This window comes from Cladophialophora bantiana (assembly GCF_000835475.1).
Source record: "Cladophialophora bantiana CBS 173.52 unplaced genomic scaffold supercont1.1, whole genome shotgun sequence".
In the NCBI taxonomy this organism is placed as follows: domain Eukaryota; kingdom Fungi; phylum Ascomycota; class Eurotiomycetes; order Chaetothyriales; family Herpotrichiellaceae; genus Cladophialophora; species Cladophialophora bantiana.
The window spans coordinates 1,176,461-1,203,647 of NW_015971575.1; the positions used below are offsets into that span (position 1 = coordinate 1,176,461).

The 27,187-nt window shown below is 49.8% G+C and overlaps 13 protein-coding genes across 13 annotated transcripts; 5 read left to right on the top strand and 8 right to left on the bottom strand.

The window, feature by feature from the left end:
* Positions 1–443: 443 nt before the first annotated feature.
* On the top strand, positions 444–791 carry Z519_00431 (uncharacterized protein; the record flags this gene model as incomplete). Its single annotated transcript, XM_016758188.1, has 1 exon — positions 444–791. One exon carries the CDS (start codon positions 444–446, stop codon positions 789–791), a length of 348 nt encoding a protein of 115 aa, XP_016625437.1.
* Positions 792–1,333: 542 nt separating this feature from the next.
* On the top strand, positions 1,334–1,552 carry Z519_00432 (uncharacterized protein; the record flags this gene model as incomplete). The annotated part of the gene is made up of 1 exon (XM_016758189.1): positions 1,334–1,552. The coding sequence occupies one exon, from the start codon at positions 1,334–1,336 to the stop codon at positions 1,550–1,552; it is 219 nt and encodes a 72-aa protein (XP_016625438.1).
* A 669-nt stretch (positions 1,553–2,221) lies between these two features.
* Positions 2,222–2,551, bottom strand: Z519_00433 (uncharacterized protein; the record flags this gene model as incomplete). Its single annotated transcript, XM_016758190.1, has 1 exon — positions 2,222–2,551. One exon carries the CDS (start codon positions 2,549–2,551, stop codon positions 2,222–2,224), a length of 330 nt encoding a protein of 109 aa, XP_016625439.1.
* Positions 2,552–2,994: 443 nt separating this feature from the next.
* Positions 2,995–3,481, bottom strand: Z519_00434 (uncharacterized protein; the record flags this gene model as incomplete). The annotated part of the gene is made up of 2 exons (XM_016758191.1): positions 2,995–3,232; positions 3,276–3,481. 2 exons carry the CDS (start codon positions 3,479–3,481, stop codon positions 2,995–2,997), a joined length of 444 nt encoding a protein of 147 aa, XP_016625440.1.
* Positions 3,482–4,988: 1,507 nt separating this feature from the next.
* On the top strand, positions 4,989–5,395 carry Z519_00435 (uncharacterized protein; the record flags this gene model as incomplete). The annotated part of the gene is made up of 3 exons (XM_016758192.1): positions 4,989–5,108; positions 5,173–5,242; positions 5,325–5,395. The coding sequence occupies 3 exons, from the start codon at positions 4,989–4,991 to the stop codon at positions 5,393–5,395; spliced, it is 261 nt and encodes an 86-aa protein (XP_016625441.1).
* Positions 5,396–6,271: 876 nt separating this feature from the next.
* Positions 6,272–7,859, bottom strand: Z519_00436 (uncharacterized protein; the record flags this gene model as incomplete). Its single annotated transcript, XM_016758193.1, has 2 exons — positions 6,272–6,721; positions 6,792–7,859. 2 exons carry the CDS (start codon positions 7,857–7,859, stop codon positions 6,272–6,274), a joined length of 1,518 nt encoding a protein of 505 aa, XP_016625442.1.
* Positions 7,860–9,042: 1,183 nt separating this feature from the next.
* Positions 9,043–11,387, bottom strand: Z519_00437 (uncharacterized protein; the record flags this gene model as incomplete). The annotated part of the gene is made up of 4 exons (XM_016758194.1): positions 9,043–9,388; positions 9,443–9,942; positions 10,000–10,206; positions 10,257–11,387. The coding sequence occupies 4 exons, from the start codon at positions 11,385–11,387 to the stop codon at positions 9,043–9,045; spliced, it is 2,184 nt and encodes a 727-aa protein (XP_016625443.1).
* A 1,099-nt stretch (positions 11,388–12,486) lies between these two features.
* Positions 12,487–14,112, top strand: Z519_00438 (uncharacterized protein; the record flags this gene model as incomplete). Its single annotated transcript, XM_016758195.1, has 5 exons — positions 12,487–12,817; positions 12,874–13,128; positions 13,181–13,806; positions 13,853–13,967; positions 14,024–14,112. The coding sequence occupies 5 exons, from the start codon at positions 12,487–12,489 to the stop codon at positions 14,110–14,112; spliced, it is 1,416 nt and encodes a 471-aa protein (XP_016625444.1).
* An 871-nt stretch (positions 14,113–14,983) lies between these two features.
* Positions 14,984–17,365, bottom strand: Z519_00439 (uncharacterized protein; the record flags this gene model as incomplete). The annotated part of the gene is made up of 4 exons (XM_016758196.1): positions 14,984–15,955; positions 16,010–16,255; positions 16,305–17,001; positions 17,052–17,365. The coding sequence occupies 4 exons, from the start codon at positions 17,363–17,365 to the stop codon at positions 14,984–14,986; spliced, it is 2,229 nt and encodes a 742-aa protein (XP_016625445.1).
* Positions 17,366–17,833: 468 nt separating this feature from the next.
* Positions 17,834–19,554, top strand: Z519_00440 (uncharacterized protein; the record flags this gene model as incomplete). The annotated part of the gene is made up of 7 exons (XM_016758197.1): positions 17,834–17,860; positions 17,917–18,236; positions 18,293–18,477; positions 18,530–18,758; positions 18,809–18,895; positions 18,948–19,029; positions 19,081–19,554. 7 exons carry the CDS (start codon positions 17,834–17,836, stop codon positions 19,552–19,554), a joined length of 1,404 nt encoding a protein of 467 aa, XP_016625446.1.
* Positions 19,555–19,894: 340 nt separating this feature from the next.
* Z519_00441 (uncharacterized protein) lies at positions 19,895–21,750 on the bottom strand (the record flags this gene model as incomplete). The annotated part of the gene is made up of 3 exons (XM_016758198.1): positions 19,895–20,040; positions 20,094–21,585; positions 21,646–21,750. 3 exons carry the CDS (start codon positions 21,748–21,750, stop codon positions 19,895–19,897), a joined length of 1,743 nt encoding a protein of 580 aa, XP_016625447.1.
* An 865-nt stretch (positions 21,751–22,615) lies between these two features.
* On the bottom strand, positions 22,616–23,912 carry Z519_00442 (uncharacterized protein; the record flags this gene model as incomplete). Its single annotated transcript, XM_016758199.1, has 4 exons — positions 22,616–22,642; positions 22,692–22,808; positions 22,860–23,705; positions 23,763–23,912. 4 exons carry the CDS (start codon positions 23,910–23,912, stop codon positions 22,616–22,618), a joined length of 1,140 nt encoding a protein of 379 aa, XP_016625448.1.
* A 686-nt stretch (positions 23,913–24,598) lies between these two features.
* On the bottom strand, positions 24,599–26,151 carry Z519_00443 (uncharacterized protein; the record flags this gene model as incomplete). Its single annotated transcript, XM_016758200.1, has 2 exons — positions 24,599–25,734; positions 25,803–26,151. The coding sequence occupies 2 exons, from the start codon at positions 26,149–26,151 to the stop codon at positions 24,599–24,601; spliced, it is 1,485 nt and encodes a 494-aa protein (XP_016625449.1).
* Between the last annotated feature and the right edge of the window lie 1,036 nt (positions 26,152–27,187).

Genomic DNA, 27,187 nt, shown 5'->3' on the forward strand with positions numbered 1-27,187 from the left:
GAATTTTTCATTTACGTTACATCGATGAAAACTTGAATCTCGCGGCTTGAAGAGGTCTCAGAGACAGCTGAGAGACAGGCTCAAACCAGGCTGGAAACCTTCTAGATCCAGTATTGAACTCAGACTTATACTGTATGTATGTAGTAGTGCGATGTATGCGCTCCAAAACGCGCCACCGAAATCGCCCAAAACGGAAGGAGCAGCAGCCCGTCATATCACGTGACTCTCACACCGAGTCTGGATCACGTGATAAAACGAACGTGTGAAACTTCGCGAACTGGGGGTGACTGATCCTTGACGCGTCATAAGCCCAAGTTCGTTAATCGATTCAAATGGCAGGGAAGAAGCTACAATGAAACTGGAGCAGTGAAGCATGGCTATTACTGGATCAGTCCACCTTCCTTCCTAATCACAGCCTCATACTCCGCTACAAGATCTTCAATATGAGATTCTTCCGTGCGCTTGCCCATCCACGGCCAACACAGGCCCAATTCCTCAGAAGTCCGCTCCGCAGCTTCAACACCACCCGCAAACACGCGCAGTTCCGGCATACCTCGAGCACAAGCTCTCCTCAACCGGATCGACCGGTCAATTTCTACAGCACCCATGGACGTGCATTTTTCAAAGCTATCACTTTGGCATTCCTCACATATCAGATTGCGTACTGGGCGTGGTTGACGCTGGAGACGGAGTACCTCAAAGACGAGAAGAACCGCGAGATCAAGTCGCTTGAGCAAGAAGTGAGGTTGCTGGACGAAGGTCGAAAGGCTCATAGACCTGGCACAACCTGAGGACATATGGGGAGAAAGAGTCAAATTTGTGCAGCAGGACAGAGAATACTGCCACCATCAACTAGTTCCATGCTGTGGTCACTTGGAAAACATGAGCAGGCCCTTCTCCAAATTGACGCCACCGTGTCAACACTCAGTCGCCTTTTAGGACGCGGAGGCAGAAATGTACTGGTGGAGCTCCAGGGATTTCTCTGAATCGGGCGGAGAGGACGATCCAGATGGATAAGAGGACGTTGTGTCACCACAAGATCAGGGTCGCAAAGCTTTTACAGTTCATCGGCGAGGACTTATTAAACCTTGGAGAGATATAAATGTTGGTCTTTTCTGTCCAGACTCACGACACAGAGACTTAGTCTGCTCCGAATCTTCATCTGCTATCCTTCCGCGGCTACTATATATTCCTCCCGCGAGCATCAGAAGATGGAAAATTGGTCGCTTGGACCTCACCCTGCGTCTTTGTCACTTCTTCCGTCTCTCTCGTGGTTCGAATTTTTGTCCTCCAGCTTAACAACAATATCCACAATAGCCCTCAGAATCCCATGATGCATTTCACCCCTCCCCTTCTTCTCCTGTTGGCAGGCGCCGGCTCCATTGCCCACCCGATCAGTGCGAATAGCGCCTATGCAGCCATGAACGGCAGCATTATTACTCGGCCAAAAGATGTCCGTATGATTAATACAGGCGTGTTTCCCGGTATCAACGATGATATGTCTGGGGTCTGGCCAAAGTTGGCTAGATATGAGATCAAAGCAAATCAATAATAACAAGACTTGAAGAGTCGTGTCTCGGCGCACAATCAATGACCTACGATGTCTGGCTAGGCCGATTATCTCCAGCATGCCATCAAGGATATGAAAGCCTCGTATCCCGCAGCCACCACAAAGAGAAAGGGGGCCCATTTCGACGACGTCCAGCGGGGAGGAAACTGAACATGACAGTGAAGATGATTACAGTCGCAGCCTCTTTAACAACGCTTCGGTTACGCCCAATCAGGCAAACTGGGAAGACAGATCTCCAACAAATCCATAGTAAAGAGGGAGGCAGGCTAAACAGCCTAAGGGTTGCTGACAAACGGCTCCTCATCAGCTTCTAGTACTCTTCAACCCGATACAAGAATTATACAAGTCCTCTCACTCCACACCACAAAAATAAAACCACCACAAGTGATCGTCGAATACCTGGACCTTTTTTGAATGCTGAGATTGTTAGTTGGAAGAAGAGGTCTGCGAGGCTCAAGAAACACTGAGACAGTTGAGAAGTATCCTGAGGAGAGCAAGCAGTCTTTGGAAGAAGAAATGTCCGACGACGTCAGATGGAAAGACCATAGCTCTTTCCGTCTACGGACTGCATAAGAATGCATAGGAGCTCAGTGTCAGTCTTGTTGCACGCCAATTACCTCCAGATACCTCGCGGTGTGGTAGTGCCCACCTTCAATCGCCGCGTTGACGAGTGACTTGAGGGATCCTCCAACCAAAAGGACGTTGGTCGACAGGGTCAGCTCTCTGCTCAATCAGGAGTTTTACCATTCCCAAGTTGCCGTTGAAGACTGCCCGACCCAGGACAGTGTAATATGCATTCTCGTCTCCTGCCCTGGCGTGAATATCCACGCCGTTGTCCAGCAGGAGCTTAAGCCCTTCGACATATCGAGCAGGGCCTCCAAGGGGATGTCGCTTGTTGTTGCAGACGATCTCAAGGATGGGTGTCTGCGTTGTCCACTCGTTGAAATTGACGTTTGCCCCTGCGCCGATGAGGACTTTCATCGTCTCTATGTGAGCGAAACAAGATGCAACATTGAGTGCAGATCGATTTTGCCAATGGGGAGAGTGGACGTCTGAGCCTCGACATGTCTTTTGACGATCCGTGCCAGATTCTGCTGGGCTGCCAGCCCAAGCACGGTTCCGTTCTCATTTGTTCGGATTCGAAAGTCGGCATTGAACTGCGGTAGCTTGTTTAGGATGGGATATGCTGGGCTCTCGAGACGATAGCTTGCGCTGACAAGCACATGGAGAGGAGCGTAGCCATCACTGTCTCGACAAATGTTTGGTCGAGCAACAGACTCCAATAGCAGGGTAGTAATCTGGAGAGACTTGCTCCCCTCGTCTGCGTAATGCAGTGCGGTTGAACCGTCTTCTGCTCTTTCATATACAGAATCTCCTGCAGCAAGGGCTTGCTGAACACCAAATATGTCATTAAGCCTGGCAGCCTAATGCAGGGGGATTGTTGCTCGCGGCGTTCTGTTCTCGGGAGGATCAGCGTAGTCTTCCAATTCCTTTTTGGTCTGCGATATATGCGTATCGTTGCCCTCAAGTTGGACTAATTGGAGCCGACTCTCAAGATGGCTTTTCTTCAAATTTGGTATGTTGAATCTTGTCTTCGCTGCCGCAGATGTTTCGAGGAACATCACAGGGATTCGTTCCTGGGAGCACTTTTTCTCCTTGTTGCTGCAAATACGATCGCAGACACTGATTCAGATGTGTGACATACCCTAGCGAATCTTCCATGGTATCCAATTGAAGTTTCTGGAGCTCCTGAAGGTCATGGAAATCCGGATTCTTTATTTCGTTCTCTACCTCGAACAGGGCCCACGACGACTCGGCCTGTACTTGCAGGTCTGACACCTCACGGGCCTCTTCGAGGACCGTCCTGTAGACTTTGGAGACAGGAATCTCCTCATCAGCTCCTTTATACATTTTGACTTCTAGGTTTGCAAGTTTCGTCTCGAAATAAGGTCACCATTGACCTCTGCAATCTCACTGCTTTGCAGGCACTTTTGGAAGGAATTGGCCAACGAAGCCTAAGCTTGAGCCTTTGATATAGCTTGCAATTTGTCTGAAATGTCAGTGTGATCGACAAGATACCGAGTGCAGGTATTGACTGTGGAAAGGCTGGAGATTATAGCCGACTCCGGCAGGTCCTTGTACTCATCCACGTTTCCCGTGAATTCCTCACATAGTTTCAACCCATTATCTGGTGAGAGCACTGTTAGCAGCATGCGCATGATCTTTCGTGCCTCCCACAAGCGCCCCTGTTCGGCCAGTGTTTTAGCCCAACTGTGGAATCCGGACCAAACTGGTGTCGAAGACGCAGCCCACGGAGGTTGAGTGTCCTCAGGACGAACCCACGAGGAAGCCTATGAAGCGAACGCCACGTTCCGAAGATAAATCTCAAGTAAATGAATCTAATCATGTCATTGAATAGTCAAGATCATTCCTTCCTTTCCCGGTCTTATATCTACCTCACTGGGATCCGCCGGCTCAACCCTGGGTAGTCTTCACCAGGCAATTCTAGCTTCTTCCAAAGCTTCATTGAGATCGCCGTGTATGTGCATCTTTGCGAGAGCCTTCAAAATCTGAAAGAGAAGGACCTCGTTCTCTGTGAAGACGTAGACTTTCTGCTTCATCTTTTGCGTGACTTCGTCAAGAAGATCATCAAGTTGTCGGTACGAGCCCTGCTCAAGAAGTCGGGTCGTTCAGCCGCAATCGGGAAATACATGCTTTGGGACCATAACAAAGCTTCAAACCATTCTGTTCCTCTCTTGAAGTTCCCAAGGCTGCTGAGTCGCACAAATATATCAACCTCTTCGGGCAAATTCTCTTCTATGTCTTCGGCAATCGTAACCCTTATATCTGACATGGTGCCTTGGTAGTGCCCTCCCGGAGACGAAATCTGCAAATATTGTCAAAGGAAGAGCGAGGTGGGAAGAAAAGATAAGGGCTGTCCTTGTAGCAATTAGAACAGCCCTCACCTACACGTACCTACATTCATCAACACGAACAGGGTTCTTGGCCATCTCAGCCGCCATCCGAACAGAACGATCTAGGTCCTGGAGTTGGTCGCCACTTCTCGTATTGAGGAATGACACAGCTCACTAGTCTCGGTTGCGACTCTCCATGTTTTCAGCCCAGGGGGGTAAGAAGAAACCGAAGCCAAAGTTCCAGCCCTTTGTGAGTTTCTGAGCATTTCAAGCCTTCCGCATTCTGCACATGATTTGACAACTTTCCACTTGATGTGACCAAAAAATGTCTGCCAAATAACAACAAAAAACTCGAGACCAGCCTAAATATCAGTACACCTGTTATATTGACGCCTGCAATAAGCTCGACGACGTGAACATCAGCAACAAAAAGGCTGGAAAAGCTGAGGTCGAATGCGGATTCTTCGCCTCGGAGTCTAAATGGGGCACGGTCAACAGTGAACATGTCGGCATCATCTACCTTGACCTCGCCTTCTTGCAACCCTTCGGAGTATCTTCTCGAACATGCAAAAGTTCAGATGACGTCCAAAGCCAAGGATGCAGCGGATACAAGCCCGACAGTGGTAAAATACGATGCGCCCAAGGAGTTGCGGGGACCAAAGAGAGAACAGAACTCAAGTCCTCCAGGAGGAGCTGAAGTTGGGTGCCGCCGAGCTTGAAGTAGAAAGTGGATGGAAGAACAAGTCTCTGGTTTCTTGTGAGTGGCGTACTGGGTCTGATCAAGACCCTGCTGGCCGTTGCGCAAGTGAGGCACCATAGAATGCTGATACCAGCTCCAGGTCCTTCGAAGCCAGAGAATACCATCGAGGAGGTTCCAGCGCCTCCTATTGTCGCCCAGATCTCGGGCTAGGAGACACGCCCACAAGACAAGAAGTCTCCAGGCAGTCAGCCAAATTCACTATCAGTTGCGAAGCAGTCAGAGACATTGAAGGTCCTCATAGAAATGATGTTGCGACTGACTCAATTGGTACAGTGGTTGTGGGGCATGATAGAAGCACTTGTTCGACTCCTTAGATCAACCCCAAGCAGCGAGCCTTTCCCAGGAACAGACATGTCGGTGACAAAGCAGGCAGCCACTCTCACAAGTTCACCCAGTCCTGTCGGTAAGGGAACCTCGTGCGGAACAACTCACAAGTGCTCCACAGCAATCGGACCCTCCGGATCCAGCACACTGAAGATGCTTTAAACCCTTCGTGGGAAATATGTGGTCGGCGGCTTGCATCTAAATGCAACGAGGTGATCTTATTTGTCCCACTAATAAGACTACGTTTCGAGATGAGAAATCCAGTGCTTGGACAGGGAGGTTCATTCGGCGGGGTCAATGGGCATTGCGCGAACCTCGCATATTGCGCGCTTGAGGGGTGAAATTGGTAGATTCAGTCAGAATTCAAGTGGTCCATCATGTACAAAATACAATGAATCACACATTTTGGTGTCAGAGAGGTAGCTCCGACCGTGTCAACCCATTTGATATTGTTGAATTCAACTTGAGTCAGGAGGTAATTGATTGATTGAAAGAGACAAAGGAATCTCTCTGCGTGACAGAAGAGACTTTACATATTACCCAGTAGGTGAACAAGAGATCCCCTATCTAGCCTAATTGGGCTAGTACTGCACTTCTTCAGACCCACCCTCCGTTTCTCAGGTTTCAAATTTCATGTGGAGGTATCGACTAGGGGCCACAGGTCTCGGTGTCAGGGCCTCCATGTTCAGCTTATCAACCTTTTCACGATCCGATACCCTGGTGAACAAATGTCGGGCGTACCAACAATTTCCCGTCCCAAGGGGCGCAAACACCCCGATCCTTCTGTCTCATCATGGCATCTGTCATGCTGGGTTCAATCGCAATGTCGTAGAGCTGGTATAGCCGAACGAGCGTCAGATGGAGCCCGATATCTGCCAAATGTTTCCCGATACAGTTCCTTGGTCCGTAGCTAAACGGCCTAGACATATTCCTCATCTCAGGCGTTGCTTTCAACCATCGTTCTGGGATGTATTCATTGGGGCTGGGAAAGACATTGGGATCGCGGGCGGTCGCGTAGGCTGGAGTTGCAACTTGAATACCCCGGGGAATGTAGTGCTCGCCGATAACTTTACCGGGCGAGACGCGTGGAAAGCCAGCGCTGAGGGGACCCCAGATTCTAAGTGTCTCCTGAATACATGCGTCCAAGTATTCCTAGAAATGGAAGTAGAACGTATATTAGCTTAGGGGAGTTATAAGTTCCAGCATGGAGTTGATCCCTTACCAGTTTAGATGTCTCTTCGTATGTTGGTTCATGCTTAGGGTCAGGGAAATTTATACGGATCTCATCCACCAGTTTTTTTCTCACGTCTGCCCTCCTGCCAATTTCCCAGACTGTGTACATTGTGGTCACTGCCGTGGTGTCACTCCCTGCAACCAAGAATAGGATGGTATTTTCGACCAATTCTGGGAATGTGAGCTTGCTACCGGTCTCGGGGTCGACTGCATCGACTAGGTTCCTCAGGAAGGTGCCTCGGGCGTAGCTGTCCCCATTCTTTTCGATCTTAGCGTAGAAGTCGGTGACTGACTCCTCGGCAAACTTAATCAGCCGATCCAAGCCCCTATAGCCGTCCTGTATCGCTTTGATGGGGACATAGCGTAGTTGAGGAAAGAAAGCTTGCGTAGGTACAACAACCATGAAGGAGTCCAGGTCATCGTGGTTCAAGGTCCCTTTGCCAGAGACACAGTCGAAAGACTTTCCGAAACTCAAATATGTCGTTATATCCAGATAGTGATCCATTAGTTTCGAAAAGATATCCACTGGTTCTTTCTTCGCGGCAGCAGGAGCGAAGACAATGTCCAGGAGGGTTTTCACTTTTTGATGAATCATCGGCTCGTCTTGAAGAAGCCCCTTCAACGAAAACGCGTGAGATACCAAGCGTCTCAAACGAGCATGCGCCGCCTTGTCCCTCTCATTTAGGATACTGACCGCTCCAGTAGCGCTGAACATATCGTAGAAGACCTTTTCCTTGGGGCATGGATTAGAGGACTGGCCATAGATGTCCTGCCATGACTTCATATCCGAGAAGTAGAGCTCGTTTGTCCCGACTCGAACTGGACTGCCATACTTCTGAAGCATTCGGTGCTGCCATCGAACTCGATCCATTCTAAACATTGCCAGCATTGGATATATTGATGTGAATTTGGCAAGGAATGGTCCAGGATATTTTGCCAAGGGATGAAAAAAGATGTTGTAAACAATCTTTGCGACCATGTACAACAACGGTAGGGTCCATAAGGCTGTAGACCAGGGGAGGGTGTGCAATTGAATCATAGTTATTGGGACTGCCATCACGAGGCACAAAAGAATGAAGAGATGTCGCTCGCGGCGGTCGGACTTGGGACTTTTATGCCCATTGGGGGGGAGGCATTGTAAATGCTAGGGTTGACGCACTTCTAGTAGAATGGCCAGGCGCAACCTCTCGGAACGAGGTGTGAGGATAGGATCAAACGCGGATATTTGGAGACACCGATGAAATCTGGAGAAGGCATGCAAGGTTAGGTCCACGCTCTGCTGGAAGCCGATCGCCCATTCGGAACAAACTGAATGATTTTTTCGGTCCGGAAGAAACTTTAGGGCACGGAGCATAGGTTTGCATCATTTCCTTGGTGACACATGGTAGCAATAGTCAAGATGTCCAGGTTAGCGTCTTCAGTTATTGTAGGAGCTCCCGCGGCTGCTGAGTTAGTAGCAAAATAACTCGAGGTAGTACTGACGAGTTACCGGTGTGGGACTTTTGTCTCGTCAGACTCCTTCAGTGTGTGACCGTCAATTTCTCGGTCACCATATTGCTCTCAATGCAGTTCTTTCTTCAGTATAAAGAGCTAGAGCTGTTCTTCCACTTCCCTAAGCCGATTCTGTTGGTAAAATTCTAAAGAGGCAGTTTCCTTGCCCGCCTTTTTGCGTTCAGCACTCTCCATCGCCCTTCCGCCAAAAGCACATGTGCTACCTTCATTAGAAAGAGATACTGATAGGGACGACATTGGCATCTAGCAGTATGCATGTACCCATAACCGTCACTAGACAAGCCATCAAGCTTTCATGATAAAGCCGCTCCTTGAACCGACCAGCGACTTCCTGAAGACAATCGACCAGATGAGGGAGGTTCTTACGCCTGAACTGTACTGGCTGTCGACGGGATTGCACTTCCGGAGACAGCCCATGCCCAACCACTTTGATTGCCAATCCTGTGATAACCTTAGTAGTCGCAACGGATTTAAATGCCCTTCCAGAGGACCCAAACTTGGAGCAAGAGGCCAGCCTTTCGCGAGGAACGGTCGTCAATACGATTTATGAGACTCTGCCTTGGATGAAAAGTGTCAAGGATTCCAAGAATATGGACCTGGCATGTAACTTTCCCCTCCAGCGCCAGGCTGCCAGATTCCCCACATTTCCAGATTAAGGTCGTCGTGCAGATTCAAATCGAGCCACTAGGATACAGAAAATTAGCTATCAAAGATCATCGTATTGAATTTCATGGCGATCTCACTTCTTTGCCAACTCCAGTTTCGTCAAGTGCTGACTCGCACAACGGCTCTAGACTTGGAAGTACAGTGCTAGCTGTCGATGAGTTCTCTTGGGGATGCATGGGGTGATCAGGACCTCCACTGAAACTCTCGACTGCGTTTCTGGCGAGGGTCGTGGTGTCTTTAACAAGCGGTACTGACCACTGAGAATCTGTGACATACTCCAGGCGAGCAAAATATCCGCTTGCAACTTCCATCAGGTGGAGATCCGACCGAGCCGAAGCGAGAGAAGGATCGTACAGGATATTGATGAAAATATTGACGACAGCATACAAAGGAGTGTAATAGGCAACCCTAGAGGCGAGTCAGTGAATCGACTCCCGTTGGACTCGGTGAATAGTCACTCACGGCATAGGACAACTTGCATCAACGTGGATAAACCTGCAATCGAGTATGGCAGCCCTGGATGTTTCCGCCACGATCGAGCAGGACTCGGCAATTTGGCCTTGAAAGTCTGGATGCCGGTCCAGTCCAGTCACACCGCGAAACCAAGGGTGAGCCAACGTTGTATGGATATCCCACGCTAGATTGTGATGAAGGAATTGTATCGATAGAGCCTGCTGCATATTGAGGCCGGCTGGCGGCTTCGTCAGGTTCATTGGGAGGTCGATCTGGCACTGATCCCGCAAGCTAACTCGGAGTTCCTCGAGCTGCTTTTGAAGCATTCCAACGTTATTGACTAACTCCTCTGGCGCCAGCCGCCATGCAGCAGCCTTAAAGAGCATTTTCCGCATCACGGAGGAAAGGTGGTTGATTTTAATGCATGCTTGCATATACCTCACGTTGACAGAGCCGTCAGACCGGTCGGAGGTTGGGAGTTGACAGTTGATTTCTTCGTCATCTATTATCTATAAAAGTGAGCTTCTTATCTAAAACGTAAACGGTACCGCTCGTAGTCAACGAACCGATGGACGGCCTGAGCGGCAGGCGATCTGTTTGTCGAGACAGTAGATAGCCCAGAAAATGCATTGCCGCAGAGATTTCTCTTCCTCTGGGAGGTTCCAGGATGGCGCCGGCTGCACGTGCAGTCCTTGCCCACATGCAAGTCGATACGCATTAGCGACGAGAATGTATTGTAACATTCGACATGAAACAGCCTCTGCAAAATATGCCTATATCATGTCAGCTCTACCCAAAAATAGTGCCGAGGGGCCAGAGTTACCATAAGTGTCAAAGCCTGCACACCCATAACTGAGGTCCGAAAACAAAGGAGCTCCGCGTGCACGGAGAGCGCATTCTTGAAGTACAGCCACGACTCTCGCTGAGCCTCGGAATACGTACCACCTCTGGATAGAACCACTCGGCACCCAGAAGCAAAGATGATATTTCGCATTGCATACCAAGATGCGTCATCGTCAGACTTTAACCCGTTGTAGAACGAGCGGAGTTTCGACTCGAAGCACGAGCGCCGTACAATCCCAAGAGCTGCCTCAGGGGCTTCTTCGAAATAAGCGCTAGTGAATCTGAGTGCATCTTTCAAGTCAGGATCCTCTTTTCGCTCCTTCGACGGTCTTTTCTCAAGCTTCAGTCGGCGTGCGACGTCTTGGGTAAATCGATTGGCGATAGGTCGAAAATCAGGCTGTTTCACTCTTTCTGTGACCCATGCTATACCCGCCAATGAGCAGATGGACATGCTCGTTCTGGGACCCCAGAATTCAATGTCTTCCTTGAAGGTGTGATAGCCACCTGTGTCCTGGGGGCTGTCAACAGTGATTGATTGATTTGGACTCTCAAAACGCTCCCAGGGCGCCTCACTGGAGCCAAGCTGCGATGGAGGTTTAGTTACGGGAGGCGGCAAGCCACTCCTTCTCGAATTCTCTCGATCAAGTCGCGAAAAGCCAAGGGATTCACCGGCAGCTCTATAATATTGTCTTGCCTCGATTGCAGGTTGATGCTTCTGTCGAGTGACTTGTGAAAGGCGACGCTGTCGTTGATCTGAGGCACAGTTTAATTGCGCAAGTTGATGCGCGCCGTCCTCTTGCTGCAAATGTGATGCCTTCGTGCTGAGAACGTCTGAAAGCCGGTTGTTATCATTGCTAGAGGCCCTTGCTGCTTCAAGCAGGTCCTGGAAATGATCAAGTGGGTATGCAACCGCACTATCAGGCAAGCCATCTCGTTTCCTCTTCCGGCGAGGCTGGCGTGGGGCGAAAATGCATTCTGCACCATGCTCAATACAGTTGCTGCATGGATTGTCGCCAACACATCGAATTTTCTTCGCTCTGCAAAAATCGCAGGCACGAACGCGTTTGGGCTTAACAGGTCCCATGCGCATGTCGTTCTGTTGCGTGCCCATGGTTGTGCACAAAAGTTATGGGCAGTACTTGGAATAGTTCAAGCTGCTTCGAGTCCCAGAATTCGCGGTGTACTGTGCCAGCTGCAGTACTTGTTCCAACTTTCCAAAAATTTATCCCTAGCCACCCTTTCTAGGACCTCATGGTACGCAGTGGCAACACTCTGGACTGGGGTGGCCGGCTAATGAATGAGCCCCAACCAAGTTCAAGAACAGCTGGTAGAGCTTCAAGGACGAGCCTTTGAAGCATGAGCCCTTACTCGTGGATCCGAGGAGCAAGCTGAGAGGAATCTGGGGGAGCAGTCTGGGGAATAAGCTGGGGAGTACTTCTGGGGTCCCGGCCAAAAAGCGAGCTGGTTAGCTTGCTAAGCCCATTCTGTCTAGCCAAGCGGACTACTTAGTGCAGGCCAAAGGGTGGGCTCCGGTGGGTGCTCTTGCCGTCTGCCGGGTTTAGGGTTTTTTGGTGCGGAGTACCCATTACTCCGTAATTGGTTATTATTTACTTCTTTCGTGGCTTAACCCATGCAGTGGTCGACTATTTGGCCCATGTGGGCTCTAGACCCTGGCCCAGCAGGGCTCAAGAGTCCCGTGACTGACAATCGTGCCGCCGGACCACAACAAATCGGATCTTTAGATATCTTGGCCTTGCCGAAGCTCCGGCCGAAGCTCCGGCCTCCGGAGGTTGGGCTGCGGAGGGGTGCGCAAGGAGCGCTACCTCCCAAAACCGTGGCATGGGTGAGGAGAATGGCTCTTCAGATTGCGAACTACACGCTGTGGAAGATTCCATTTAACCACTATGCTCTTCCGTTAAGTCAGCCTTTTCCAGCTCTCTGGAAAGCTTGATCTGGAGTCCAACCCACTGGGGGTGCACTCTGGGGTAACAGGCATCGAGGTTTACAATTGCTAGGAAGTGCATGGAATGTGTGCTCCCGCATACGATGCTGCGTTGATGTTGCCTTTCCGGCGGGATCGGAATGAGGCAATGCTGCCTGCATAACACATCAATCAGAGGTTACTTGCAAATACTCTGATTACCCGTCGTGCCAACACCTCTTTTCAAAGGGGGGTGCTTCGTAACGCCCATACGGTTGACTCAAGCAAGATGTGGCATCCAAGAAAAGAATGGGCGGTACCTCACCAAAGTGTTGGCCTGCATCAACCGCCAAGTGGCTTCTCGTTGGGCACATGGGTATTCTTGGCCATCGTCCTTGGTTTGCTATTTCGGGCCCTGTATTTACATTTCTCGTCACCACTCTCGAAAGTGCCTGGTCCATTCATTGCAACCTTCAGCAGATGGTGGCTTGCCTACCACGGCTGGCGAGGTGACTTCCATCAGCTCTTAACACGCCTGCATGAGCAGTATGGAGACATTGTGCGAATTGGACCTGATGAAGTCATCACAATTTCTCCAGATGCAGTCAAGAAGATCTATGGTGAGGCTTTACTTGCCGATGTTGAAACAAAATTGGATTGATATTCATCTTTCCAGGTGCTGGGTCTCAGTTTCGCAAGAGCGAATGGTACCGCCCTCAACAAGGGGAGCGAAAATTTGACCTATTTGCAGAGAGAGATATACTCACCCATCGCAATCACCGGCGGCTGGTGAACAATGCTTATGCCACCACTTCATTGCTGGAGTTAGAGCCTTACATGGATAGCGCCATCACATATTTCATGGACACTCTGCATCACCGCCAAGAAGAATGTATGGATCTGGGACTTTGGCTACAACTGTTCGCCTTCGGTATATTCGTCGGTGGAAGGTTTGAGAAATTGCACAAAGCTGACGAAGCTAGATGTCATTGGCGAAGTAACCTTCTCACAACGCTTTGGCTTGATGGACGCCGGGAAGGAATCGGTAGCTCTCGGGCAGATCAAAAAGGTGCTGAGATCGACTTCGTGGGTTGGTCAAGTTCCATACGTCTACAAAATTCACCAGCTTTTACTCCCGATCATCGGAAATCATCTGGCGCTTACAGCACGCAATGGGAGTCTGCGCGAGTTCGCTGTCCGTCAAGTTCAGTCTAGGGTCCTGCGCGGAAGTGACCACCAAGACATGCTGGGCCGGTTTGTGGAAATCAACAAGGCCAAGCCGATTGACTTCGATGAGGCTGCTCTCATTTCAATGACTGCCAGCAATATCGCCGCAGGTAGTGACACCACAGCCATCTCTCTTCGTTCGATGATCTACTACCTGCTCAAGAACCCCAATTGCCTGAAGAAACTTGTCGAGGAGATCGACAAAGCAACAGAAAGAATGCCTCCCCATTCAGTTGTAACATACGAGCAGGCGAGCTCGATGCCGTATCTCCAAGCTGTCATGAACGAGGCGATGCGGATTCATTCTATCGTTGGCCACAACATGCAGCGAATCGTTCCCAAGGAAGGGATTCAGATTGGGGAACATTACATCCCTGCCGGCGTAAGTCATGACCGACTTCAACTTTGCCTTTTGTTCACAGCTCCAGGTCATAATAGGGACAAGTCCCTATGTGCTAGGTCGATCCGAAGGCATTTACGGCCCTGATGCAAAGAGATTTCGTCCGGAGAGGTGGCTCGAAGACGGACAGAAATATGATCTGTGTAAGTACAGTGTTCTTGTGGCGCTCGTCCGACGTTACTGACGACTTCTCACACAGGGTCGGGCTACCTTGCATTCGGAGGCGCCTCAAGGCTGTGCATCGGCAAAAGTAAGTCACCCGATGGGCTCGCGGCAAGGTTGAAATGACTAATTGAGTTGTCTCACAGATATCAGCTGGATGGAAATGTCCAAGGTAGGCACGCTAATTAGGCGAACCTTTGTTGACAGACCAATGCTCATCCGAGACTAGGTACTTGCAACTCTACTGCGGAATTTTGTGGTAGAATTTGCCGATGCCAATACAGAGTGGGAAGAGGTTTGCTAGTAAGTGACAGTGGCAAGTCGAAGCTGAAGGCCAGGGATCTAATACGGCGTATAGTGTATTCGTCCACCAGACAGGGCTCAATGTAAGACTGCGGGCTAGAGAGCTTGCCAAGTGAAATATTGTTTCAATATCAACTCGACTTGAGGAGTGTCACCATTGTCCTATGGAAGCAGCGGCTTGGCTTTATATATGGTCACAGGACCATCGAGGAGCTGCTCAAGATTGATAGAGATCTAGGATGTCCGTAAAAAGTGATATCAAAAGCCCGGTGACAATCTTGTGTTCAAATCCCCTGAGTGGGATTAGGGGCTATCGCTTTAGCTGACAAGAGCTCGATTTTAATTCATGCCACTGTTATTGGCACTCAAATCCTGGCACTAGTCGTGGCCGTCTCGAAGTTTTCAGGTGGGAGGTTTTACCGTGGCCTGCATTGGGACGGACAGCCTGGACAGCCATAGGGCAAGCAATTTATTCGGGATCCTCCAGCTGGCAATCGCTGGGCCCAGCATCGATGCCCGTCCTACCAAATTTTCATCAGATAATGTTTTCCCATGGCCTATCAGCATTATACCAGTTATCCTTGCTGATAACACAGGGCTATTGTAGCAACGTGATTTCACTCTTGACTTGTCCATTGTGCCGAAACAGGCTACTCAGATATTGGGAGCGGTATTCAGCCTCCTCCCACTTGTTTTAACCTGAAAACTCGTTCATGAATGTCAGCAGGATATCATTGTCGAAAGAATTTTTGCCATTCCAGAAAGCCACCTGATCCAATTCCGAAACCGCGAAGGCTTGGTTGTTCGAGACCTGATGCTGCAAAATAGCACCACTTGTCAGGCCGTCATCGGGGAGAAGACTGTGCCATCCGGAAAAGTCCTGAGAAAGACAACCCTCCCGTGGGGGTTGCGGAGAGATGGTCACAGGTTGAGAACCTTCTGAAGATGAGCTAGAAGGAGCTTTTGTCGCTCCAGTAGTTTGATTATCGCTTGCCAATAGCGAAAATCCGAGACATTGCAACAGGCTGGTGATTTTCTTCGATAGTCGCTGGGACGAGCGCGAGAGAGAGTACGACCGTAGCAGTTCTAGCCCATTGTTTATTCCAAATTGGGCCGTCCTGACCGTTTCTGGGAGGTCGTCGTGACTGGCAACCATTCCATGACCGGGCAAACTGTGTACGTATATCAGGAGTAGCGTAGACAGCGCGGATGACAGAAAGAGATTGAAGAGGGGCTGTTGCTTTGCGTACAAGCCGCATGTTTTATCCGCTGTGACAATCATTTCAATGTTGTCATTTGCGAACTGAGTCATGTGCATCACTTGTTGGATATTCTGTTGAAATGTTTGCGTTGAAAACAATAGCGGCCGCATAAGAACAATCTTGAACTGATTCGCGCGCAGGTATAAGATGAATCGTAGGAGCTGAGTCCCTCGGTCAGGCGGTTTCACAGGGTCGTTCCGGTCAACAAGGGGCTGATGTCGGAGGATACGTAGTTCTTTAGGCAAGCTTTCCTCCCAGCGTTGTACTTGAAAATCGATAAACTCGAAATCTTCTTTGCTGATCGTACATTTCAGTTGGCCACGCTCATCTGTCATAGCATTCCAGGCACGGGGCCCCATCCTCATGTAAGCGGTCATTGCTTTCAAATAGGCAGGCATTTTTTCCTTCGATGGCATTGTCAGTAAATATCTTGGCTGGGAAAATGCAAGGGAACATACCATTTCAGGAATTTCAATGTCGGAATCATTCAGACCAAAAGGAAGACCGGCGTTGAAGTTTAATTGACGATCGAGATACATGCAAGTCCACAGCACAACAAGCACTCGCGCGTTTTCAGTATCGCTAGCAAGGTGGTTTCGGCGTACATTTTTCAAATGCAGCCCAGCTTCAACCATTATACGAGATGCAATGACAACATAACGTGAAGCAAGACGAGAGTCATCTTGAAATATGTGATAAAACGCCTTGCCGGGTCAGCCTCGAACCCTTGAAGGACAACTTTGGCCCACTCACAGTGAGAAGGAGGAGAATTTGACCTCCCAGGGTGAATGTTTTGGCCAGGATATGATTGGTAATGACTGGGATCAGGTCATCGTGAATTTTTCTCGCCACTGGGTTGAAACCTCCGCTTTCAGCAAGTAACGAAATAGCCACCACCATCTTCAGGTGGGCGATATCGACATCCGCAGATAAAAAAGAAGAAGGAGAGCAAGACGAAGAGGCGATACGATCCGCAGCATAGTCTACACCCTGAAAAAGTGAAGTGGCTAGCTGCTGCAATGACTTGCTGTCCACGACTGGATGCAAAATTTCGATGGACTCGTGGTAAAGCTGGATCAATCGGAGTGCATCCTGCAATTGTAACCCGTACAACGGTGACGGTGTTTCATTAAGAGGCAAATTGCAGGAATTTTCTCCCTCTTCATCAGAATTAACCGATCCGGTCAACTCTGCATGGAGCCATGGCCTCCCATTGCTTGCGCCCCTTTCTTGCTGAAGGATGATGCCTGCCACACCAAAGCTGAAGTCTGCACTGGTAGGACCTGCAAAAGCTGGCGACGGTGCATGAGTGGTGTTCTGGACGTCATGCTCGATCAGATTGCCATGATTCTGGGTTGTCTTCTCGCTTCTCGACTCGTGCTGTTGGCGTTCTAGAATGGCAATCTTTGTCTGAAGCCGAGAAACAATATCGGTCAGCTCGGCCAACCCACTGGCCAGAACATTAGCGAGAGCAGTCAGTTGCCATGCTAGGGTTGTTACACTTGGTTTGGAGTCCCTGACACCGGACTTTCTGGGGTTGCACTTGATTGCCCGTTGATGCTGCCCCGAGCCTCACTGTGGACTTTGCTGTATCGGCAATTGGATGACCGCCGCTGACAGGGTACACACGGCAATTGACCGTCACAACGAATCTTACGGGCTTTGCAGAACACGCATGCCTGCTCCACGTATACCGCCCTCTTCCGGGCGGCTGGGTCTTTGGCACGCGAGCGTCTGGGCGGAGGAAACTGTCCGACTCTGCCTTCGGAATGTCCTATCGCCTCATGTAATCGTTCTGTATCTGCACCGAGCATTGTCAGCCGGGAGTCAATTATCTGTAGGTGCTGCGGTTTGGGCCAGAGGAATGAACCAGGAATAAGAATGTCACTTCCGGGCCCTCGGTTAACAATGAATACCCGTGACCCCAACTTAGCCGGAAGTCGTGTTGCTCGGCGCCTTGGAGTTTGCAAACTCAGAAGCACAGACCCATCCCACAAACATCCAATGAGCGACTGGAACCATCTTGATCGAAAAGCTTGACGGAATGCCCCATCGGAACGAGTCACTACGCCATTGATGTGGATGATGGTGTTGGGGCGGACGCTTCCAGTATGCGTGACATCCCCAGAGCTATTTGCAGAATAGGTTGCCGTCCTAAAAGGCCGCGGCGGCCCGGACAGGTCGGGGTTGCAAGCTAGGAAAGTCGCGCAAATAGTTCGAAGCCACAGAAAAGCAGTGTGATACCCATTCCAGGAGCATCTACCAACAAATATCGAATTCCCATGGAAACTCAGAACCAAGAGACCCTTGTAAGAATCCTCGACTTCACTTATTGACCGGGAATACTCAGGGTCCACTGAAACAGGATCGCTATCGGCTCCAAGTCGTCGTTGTGGGAGCTGGAATCGGTGGTCTCGCGTGTGCAATTGCTTGTCGAAGAGCAAATCCACCGCTGGCCGTCACTGTTGTTGAGCGAGCTCCTGAGATCCTTACAATCGGCGCAGGAATCCATATTCCTCCAAACGCCTGCAGAATTGTCACGCATCTCGGCTTATTAGAAGAGTTGAAACAGGCGAAGGCGTATTCTGTTGAAGGGTTTACTTTAAGAAGATACAAAGATGGGAGTGTCATTGTCGAAAAACCGATGGGGGAAAGAATGGAACGAGAATATGGAGCAAAATGGCTGTACGTATCCCTTTACATAATTTCAATTCGAGGCTGCAGATACTGACAGGGAGCAGAGCTATTCATCGAGGAGACTACCAGAACGCCTTGTTAGATGCTGCTCGAAAAAACGGCGCAACAATCCTCACCAATGCGGAAGTGACTGGCATCGAACAAGGCACTGGAGAAGCTCTAGGTAAGCAGATTGTTCTATTGAAGGACGGAAACCGGATGATAGCAGATGTTGTGGTCGGCGCCGATGGTAAGTAGTGGCAGTTGCGGCTCCGGAAGTCTGATTTTGATGCGCCCTGCAGGTCTCTGGTCAGGAATTCGAGAGTTTGTCTTGGGCCGCCCCATGCCGCCTGTTGAAACTGGTGATCTCGCATATCGAGGAACCTTCAGTCGAGAACAACTGAAAGGTTTCAAGGATGAGAGGATTGACAAACTTATCGAAGCATCAAATGTCCAAGTTTGGCTGGGTTCGGGGAGGCATGCGGTGTTTTATCCACTAAGAAACAAGACAGAGTACAACCTGGTGTTGATGTGAGTTATGCGTTTCTTAGATCAAAACGACGAAACTCACCAATGCCAAGTTGTGCGGACAATCTCCCTGAAGGCGTTCGGGCGTCGCAAGGAAGTCTTGAAGAAATGGCAGCCAACTTCGAAGGCTGGGATCCAAGGTAATGGCCTCTCCCTCGCACTTTTTTGTTCCCATGGGGACTGACTTTCTAGCTTGAGCACCATCATTTCATGCTTGAAATCTGCGTTGAAATGGAAGCTTCTTCATTTCAAAGAGCTCGATCAGTGGACAAAGGTGTGTTTCCAAAAGCCCGTGTGGAAGCCACTATAGCTTACCTTATACAAGGGCCCGGTCGCTTTGCTCGGCGACGCTTCCCATCCTACTCTGCCGTACCAGGGCCAGGGGGCTGCGATGGCTGTTGAAGACGGTGCCATCTTGGGACTTCTTCTCTCCCGATTACAGAATAGCGGCATTTCGCTCGTCCCGGAGGAGAGGGCCACACAATTGGCTGATCTACTCCATTTATATGAAGATTTGAGGAAGAAGAGAACGGAAGTCAACGTAGCTGGGGCCGTGCATACGCGGCATTTCTATCATTTGTCCGACGGAGATGAGCAAGTCAAACGAGACCAAGATTTGGCTCGGCTTCCCGCATCGGATTGGCAAGGCGCCTGTAGTTTCAATTGGGGAGATGCTGCTTATCAGAAAAGCTTGTTAGGATTTGATGTTCTTGCAGACGCAGAGAGAAATTTCGACGACTGGCTGGACAGAGGGTACACTAGCAGAAGGAAAGCCATGAAGGCAACAGGGCTGTTATAAATAGACTCAGGAAGAGAATAATCATCTCGGAAAAGAACAAGCTCTCGGCCCAGGCGCTTACTATATTGTTAGAAATTGAGTCAGGTATTGGAAAGTGCTCCTGCTCACCTATTAGTCCATTGACTATAAAAGGCATGTACGAATATAAATGGATCATGGACAGCGAGAAGCTTAACTCAGTTCGGTATTCTCGGGCCTCCCGACTAGTTATTTATGTAGAAAATCTGGTTCCCTGGTCGCCCTAGAAGAGATATCTGTCTTGATAAAAGACTTTGAAGACTTATAAGCAGAGTCCGGACAGCCAGGAAGAATTCTTCCACTGATAATCCAATCCAGCTACCTAGCCCTCGATCGTTGTTGCCTTCCCACCCTTTATCTCAACAGCCATGTCTCTTTCAACATCCTCGACCTTCACCTCCAAGACGTCAAGAGGTGCATCGATCTTAGCATTGAATTCTTTCCTTGGGTTAATCAAAAAGGCAGAAGCTAAAGCTTGTTAGTCAGTCTGTATCAACGTAAAGTTGGACATACAAGCTTACCTCCTAGACCAAGGGTCGCAAAAGCGACAGCGCAGATGAAAACATCGCGAAAACCGATCACATAAGCCGATTTGAGAGCTTCCCCTGCCGCCCCAACTGCCTCAATAGTAACACCAGGCAGTTTGAGCGCTGCTTCGACCGCGCCAGCACTTAAATCGGCGATCAAAGCTCCAATATTGTCCTCTGACACACCAAGTGGAACAACGGCGCTAGCGACTTTCGGGAAAAGGTTGCTTGTGAGTCCTTGATTGAACAGAGCACCATAGATGGCAACAGCGACGGATCCACCGGTACTTCTTATGGAGCCCATTAAACCTGATGTAACGGCAATAAGTTCAGGGGGAGTTGAAAGTTGGGCCGTGGTGTAAAGCGTGATGACGCCGCATCCCAAACCAGAACCGTAGAAAGTAATATAGCCCCAGAAATGGGACTCAGGTGTCTTTGCTGTGACAGAAGCCATAAGGGAAGCATAGATGATGAACCCAATGTTAGAAGCCATAGCGGTGGCCCGCACTGTCTTTGTTCGATAAATGTAGCCTCCGATGAGGAATGACATTAGGAGGAGACAGATGAAAGCAATGCTGTAGCAAACCAACACTCGGAACGTCGAGATCCCTGTATTGACAATCTCCATCGAGTAGGGAAAGTAGATGTTGGCTGACATGAAAATATACCCCTCAATGAAGACCGCCACTAGAGCAAGAGGGAAATTTCTGTTCTGGAAAAGTCCATGGTGAAATAATCCGTCCTTCTTGACCTTCCACTCGTAGCCAATGAGGGTGAGAATAAAAACCACTCCGATGAGGAAAGGGGCGAGGATATGTGCGTTCGTCCAGCCGAAGGGGTTCTGAGAATAGGAGAGACCAAGACAGAAGAGCACCAAGCCTGCAATATATAAGAAAAACCCTACCCAATCAAGGCAGCGAACCTTCTCCTTAAAAGTCAAGGTCAACTGTAATTCTCTCGGCGGTGGGTTGTAGAGCGTTGCCAACATGACGGTCGATAGAACGTAGATGCCGGCGCAGATGTACCAGTATGTCCGGAACCCGGCTGGATTGTTGTTGGTCAATGCTCCTCCAACAAGTAAACTGAAGAGAGATCCGAGAGCAATGGCAGAATTACAGGCACCCTGAGCAAAAGAACGGTATTTGCGAGGCATGGTTTCTGAAGCCACAGCATGAACAAGTGGCTGTGCCCCGAACGACGCTCCACCCAAAACGAAGCCCGCGATGGCCATTTGCATCGAGGATGCTCTAGCAACGATCATGCTGCCAATAAAACCCAGGGATGTTGGCACCGCCAGAAACCATTTTCGTCCCCAGAGATCGGCGGCTCGCGCAATCGGAGGAATCGTGGCAGCCGTCAGAATGTTGATGGCAGTTGCAGGCCATGAAGAAAGAGATTCTCCACCGACAACGGCTGCGATAGATCGAGCGTAGACACCTGCCCCGACGATAAACAGCATCTGACAGAAATACTGACTGCAGAGGGCCTGCCATCATGAGTTAGTAAGGGTGTGCTCATCTTAGGAGTGAACTTGGAAGCAACTTACCAAGAGGAGAGCGAACTCCTTTTTATGGTTCCAGACGACAACCTCCTCATCCAGAGATTCAGTCGGCGAGGCCAGCTGCTCGATTTTTTCTTCAGACTTGTCCATTTTGGACTCGGTGTAAGACATAAGTATGGAGCGTAGTACCCTTGAGGCGTGAAATGTAAATCCTGAGACCTGTTAAACGAAATCACCAGTATTAAACCTAACAACAGTCTTTAATAATTACCTGAAGTGAGAGTGTCCGCGTTCTCCGGATGGGGTATATTCCTAGCCAGACACGGGTCCCCAGACCAAAGAAAGACTCCAAATTTCCAAGCCTAGGGGTTGTGGGGAAAGCGTTCGCTACTCCATAGAAGCGAGCTTCAGGAACGTGGCACTCGTGCTGACTCAAAAAATGTATGTCGAAGCTTGTCTGGAACCTCATTCCGTTGATCGTCCATTCAATTCCGGCCAAGCTCGAAATATTCACGGGGTTCGATTGGATCAGTTAGAGAGACCCACTTGGACCCACCAGTTTGGAACCCGGGAGGCCGGGGAGACTGTGGGGTAATCGCAAGGCTGAGTCCCCCTAGCCCTCAGAGCTTTACAAACTCCTCGAGAGCGTAACCAGGAGGCTATCGGTGTAAATATTGGCTCATGCTGCCCGGAAATTCTAGGGGAAACTAATTTGCCTATCTTCGTTTACGGTTGTCTCGACACGAAATAATCGCGCTGCTCTGGCTGGGCTATATGCAGCTGGGTAGGAACAACTGAGACATCTGGCAGACACCAGTAAATGTCCCCTCGTCCTTCGATATTGCGGCCAGTACGCACAAAATAACCCTCCCTACTGCTTCCAAATGTCATTATGCTCTGACACGTAGGAATCAAATACTGCTCTCGCACTGTGCACTCTTCCACCGGAGCCCAGTATGACCTATGCACATCTCCACTTTTATGTGACATCTCGAGCCAGGCACCAATGATGATACTACCAAGCTAGTACTGGCTTGACGACCTGAAATGGAGTGAGAAATGACCAGATCAGAGCTAAAAAGGATTCTTACCTTTCCCGATTTCATATCCTTAATGGCTTGCTCTATTTCCGTTGATGGGTATGTCTTGGATAGGCTGCTGATGGGAAATGACCCCTCCTTGAACATTTTGACGAGGCGAGGTATAAGCTGTTTCAGAGTCAATAAACCACATTTTGCGGATGAAAAGTGCAAGCTCACCTCTTGAGGGTTGGCATAAGCGCCTGTAATTCCGATAATCTTCTTGCAGTGGATGAGCATATCCATCGCTTCAGCACTGAGGCACTCCCTTGGCGGAGGCGTGCCGACAATGGCGAGCGTTCCCCGTTGTGCGAGTGCTTTGATACCACTGTTGATCGCGCTGATCAGACCGGTAGTATCGACTATATAGTCAACACCGTGCGTAGACGCTTCTCGAATTGCAGCTTCAATATCCCTGTACTTCCTTCCGTCCAGAGCGTGTGTAGCCCCTAGACATTTCGCTAATTCCAACCGTGAATCAACAATATCGATTGCTACGATTTCAGCAACGTTGAGGCTTTTGGCTGCCATGAGAGCACAAAGCCCCACTGCACCAAGCCCCAAGATAGCGATGCTGCTGCTCGACTGTGGCTTCAAAACATCCATGACCGTTCCAGCACCCGTCATAAACCCGCAGCCTAGAGGAGCCAAAAATGATAGGTCTTCAACCGGCCCTGGATATTTGACCACAGTTCTGGCATCGCAGACTGCAAGCTTGGAAAATGACGACTGGCCAAACACTGGACCTCTTACGAAGTCACCGTTAGGACGGCGAATTGAAGTATCGTCAAGGCCTCTTGTGCCTCCAAAATTGGTAAGGGCGATGTTGGCGCAAGCTCCCTTGCTCCCTTTGCGACATGCTGAGCAACTCATGCAAGAGGCGAAACCCAGTATCACCCGGTCACCCTCTCTGAGCCCCGAACCTTCGAGGCCGCCGCCCAGCCTGAGAATAATGCCAGCGCCTTCATGGCCAGCGACCACCGGGAAACCGCCAATGGGCATTTTCCCCTGCTGTATAACAAGGTCCTGGAAAGCTTTGAATGAGTCGCAGCCGTTCCATTTTCTTCAACAAGTGATTCTCACAGTGTGGCATATTCCTGAGTATTTGATTTCCACAAGAAGCTCATTCTCTCGTACTTCATCCAGGACAACATCTTCAAGGATGAAAGGTGCGTTAGGCTTGTCAACAACAAGTGCTTTAGTAGGGATGTTTTTGCTGGGTAAAGATTCCATGGCTGTTTTTGATTCTTGATCTTAGAAGGATTGACGGGAATGTGAACCTTTGGAAGAAGTCGTGAGTTTGATATTCCAAAGTGAAAATGCCAGAAAGCCTTTCCCGAAGAGGTGGACACTCTGTGCTGAGGCTCGGATCCTGGGAAGCCTCTTCACAGGCTTGAATGCAAGCTAAGATCTCATTTGTCACCGGCAAACACCATAACTTGCTTCGTCTCGGAACAAGCTGCGGAATCGAACCAGAGAGCCTGGACTCCGGGGTACATTAAGATCAAGCGAATTGGATCCCCTTCCCGGAGATTCGGTGCGACAGTTCAGCCAAGCTTCTCCATTTTTGCTCATTCGCTCCGAGGCCCCGGAGTTCCGCGGTTTGTGAAAGAATTGAGCGAGTTCGCAACTTGGATTCGTGTAGAGCTGGGCTTTCTCACGTTCTGCTCCTACTCAATTACTGTCAAGACGTGAAAGTCCTCTTTTGCTTGATACAGATTGGCATTGACAGTGTCAACGACACGATTGCCTTGATGGGGACTTTCAGATCTCTCTGCTAGTCCATCCTTACAGAGGGAATATCTTGGGGGAAGGGAAGATGGCATTGTTAGAGGAAAGCGATCATCGGAAGCCAACATGGGTTGAATGATATGAACATTTGATTCCTCTGTAACTGGCTCCTCACGCTCTCGCCGGCTCTACAACGAGATGAATACGCTCTTCAGCTCGGTCCAATAGTCAGTACAATACTTAGACAACTCCCGTCCATCACCACTCTGTTTCCACCCACCAAACGGCAAATCGACTGCCATGGTCGGCGACGAGCAGTTAACACCCACACTGCCCGCCTCGAGCGCCTTGGCCACTCTCAATGCCCGTGAGATGTCCTTCGTAAAGACACTGGCGTATAGACCGAACTCGGTATCATTCGCACGTTGAAGAACTTCTCCCTCATCGGAAAAGGTGTTGACACACACAACAGGTCCGAAGATCTCTTCCTTCATAACCTTGGAGTTCTCTGGGGCGTTAGAGATAATGGTAGCCTCGACAAAATATCCTGTCGTACCTTGGCGGCCACCACCTAAGGGTACAGTCAACTTCTTTTCTCTCGCGTAGTCGAGATAGGACATCACGCGATCGAATTGTGCCTTGTCGACCTGTGGCCCACGTCCTGTCCCCGCTATGAGTGGGTCCGCAGCTGGGAAGAGTTCTGCCATAGCAGCCTTCATATTCTCAGTAAACTGCGTAGCGATAGACTCGTGTACGTATATCCGCGAGCTGGCGATACAAGACTGCCCACTGTTCAACAGGATACTCATTGTGGCAGCAGGGACGGCTTTAGCCAAGTCTGCATCCTCAAACACGATGAGGGGAGACTTCCCCCCGAGCTCGAGCGTAACTTTCTTCAGGTTCGACTCTGCGGCAGCCTTTTTGATAGCGCGTCCTGCAACAACGCTGCCCGTAAAGCTCACCTTACGAATGTCCATATGCTTTGCGATAGCCTCGCCGCAGGGACGGCCGTAGCCAGATAAGATATTGAGGACGCCTTTAGGCAGACCGATCTCTTGGGCTAGGCGGCCGATGACGAGAGAAGAGAGAGGCGATTTCTCGGATGACTTCAATACTAACGTATTGCCAGTGGCCAGCGCTGGGCCGACCTTATTGATCAGCATAAGTAGCGGAACATTCCAAGGAGTAATAGCGCCGCAGACTCCAAACGGTTGTCGTAACGTTAAGTTCACAAAATCCTTGGTGTTGAGGCTTGAGTCACCCGTCACGTCGAGTGCTTTCCCCGAGAAGTACCGCAGGTTATATACTGAGAGTTTGATGGAGACTGACATGAGTGAGGATGTTAGCGGTGAATTACAACAGATCAGGGGGCAATGAAAGTGGAAAGCTTACAATCGTCGACATATGGCTTGCCCATAGTAATAGCCTCGAGATATGCAAGCTCATCGGCGTTCGCTTCGATAGCATCGGCGAGCCGATTCAGATAGCGGGTCCGCTCAGCTGCGGATAGGGTAGACCAGGCCGGGAATGCTTCCTTCGCAGCCTTAACGGCAAGGTCGACATCTTCAACGTCGGCTTCGTAGACTGACGCGGCCAACTTTTCCGTTGTAGGGTTGTAGACGTCGAATTTCTTACCAGATATCGATGGCACGAACTCTCCGTTGATGAAGAGCCTGTCCTCAATTTGCTGGGGTTGGAACGACTTCGTGACACCGGTGTCATTGACTGTGACGGGTGCCATCTTGATCAAGTGTGACTTGCTATTGCATTCGAGGATTCCAACGTCCCCGCCGTGGAACTAGAAAGGAGGCAGAGAGCACTAGTCTTCTTATATACCGGGTGCTCGGAGGATGTGAGCGTTTCCGGAAGAAACCAGGCGGTACCACGCCTGTGTCAGAGGTTAGCCACATTCATGGAGTTGGCAACCGCGTTCTGGTTAGGACTTGTTCGATTAGATTTTTCGTTCAATGTCGATAAGGCCGGCAGTCCAACTTGAGTACACTCCGTACATGAACTGGTGAAAGATTTCTCCACGCTAAGATCAGAGGCCAAGTAGTAGCCCTTCAGATATAACATTGACCCCATATCTAGAAAGAGAATTGGTGTCATTTGGGATTGAATCAGCAGGCACGTTGGCCGCAAAATCTATTACGGGGGATCCGAAATTGACAATCCGGGATGGACAACACGGCGGGGATTGGAACTAGGGGTTCCCTCGTTCCGTGACTCTTTCCGTGGCGCGTTCCATAGCCGAGGCAAACAGAATTTCACAATCAAGCTCCTACCAAGAGAGGGGCTCCCACCACCTCACGGCCTCAAGTCCTCCGAGCTTGCGATTCGGAGCATCGATGTGATAAGAGTAACGAGCCAGTCTGGAGGTCAGGAATGGGTCGATTGAGACAGACAATTTATCAGCACCGAGTAGTGACAGAGCCTTTAAATACGAGTTAGTTGAAGCTATAGTTAGCCTAGCCTAATTAGGCTAGTGAACTAGCGCTAACAAATACTGGGTAGAATAATATATTCCGGCTGGTGGGCCTACCTCATACCCAATTGCCAGCCACCGTTGCGCCCGAAAAATCTGGTGAGACTCATCCCCGTCTTGGGGGTAGCGTTAACACCTTCACCCAAGTATCACCACGCTTTGGCAAAGGGAACAGCCGATGAAGCCATCGCAGCATGTTCGACATATTCCAGAAATAATTTTCAATTGAGTTGAAAGAGCTAGCGCGGGGCGGGTACTCTGCTTGATCTGAGTAACTGCGGTCCGTTTCCTC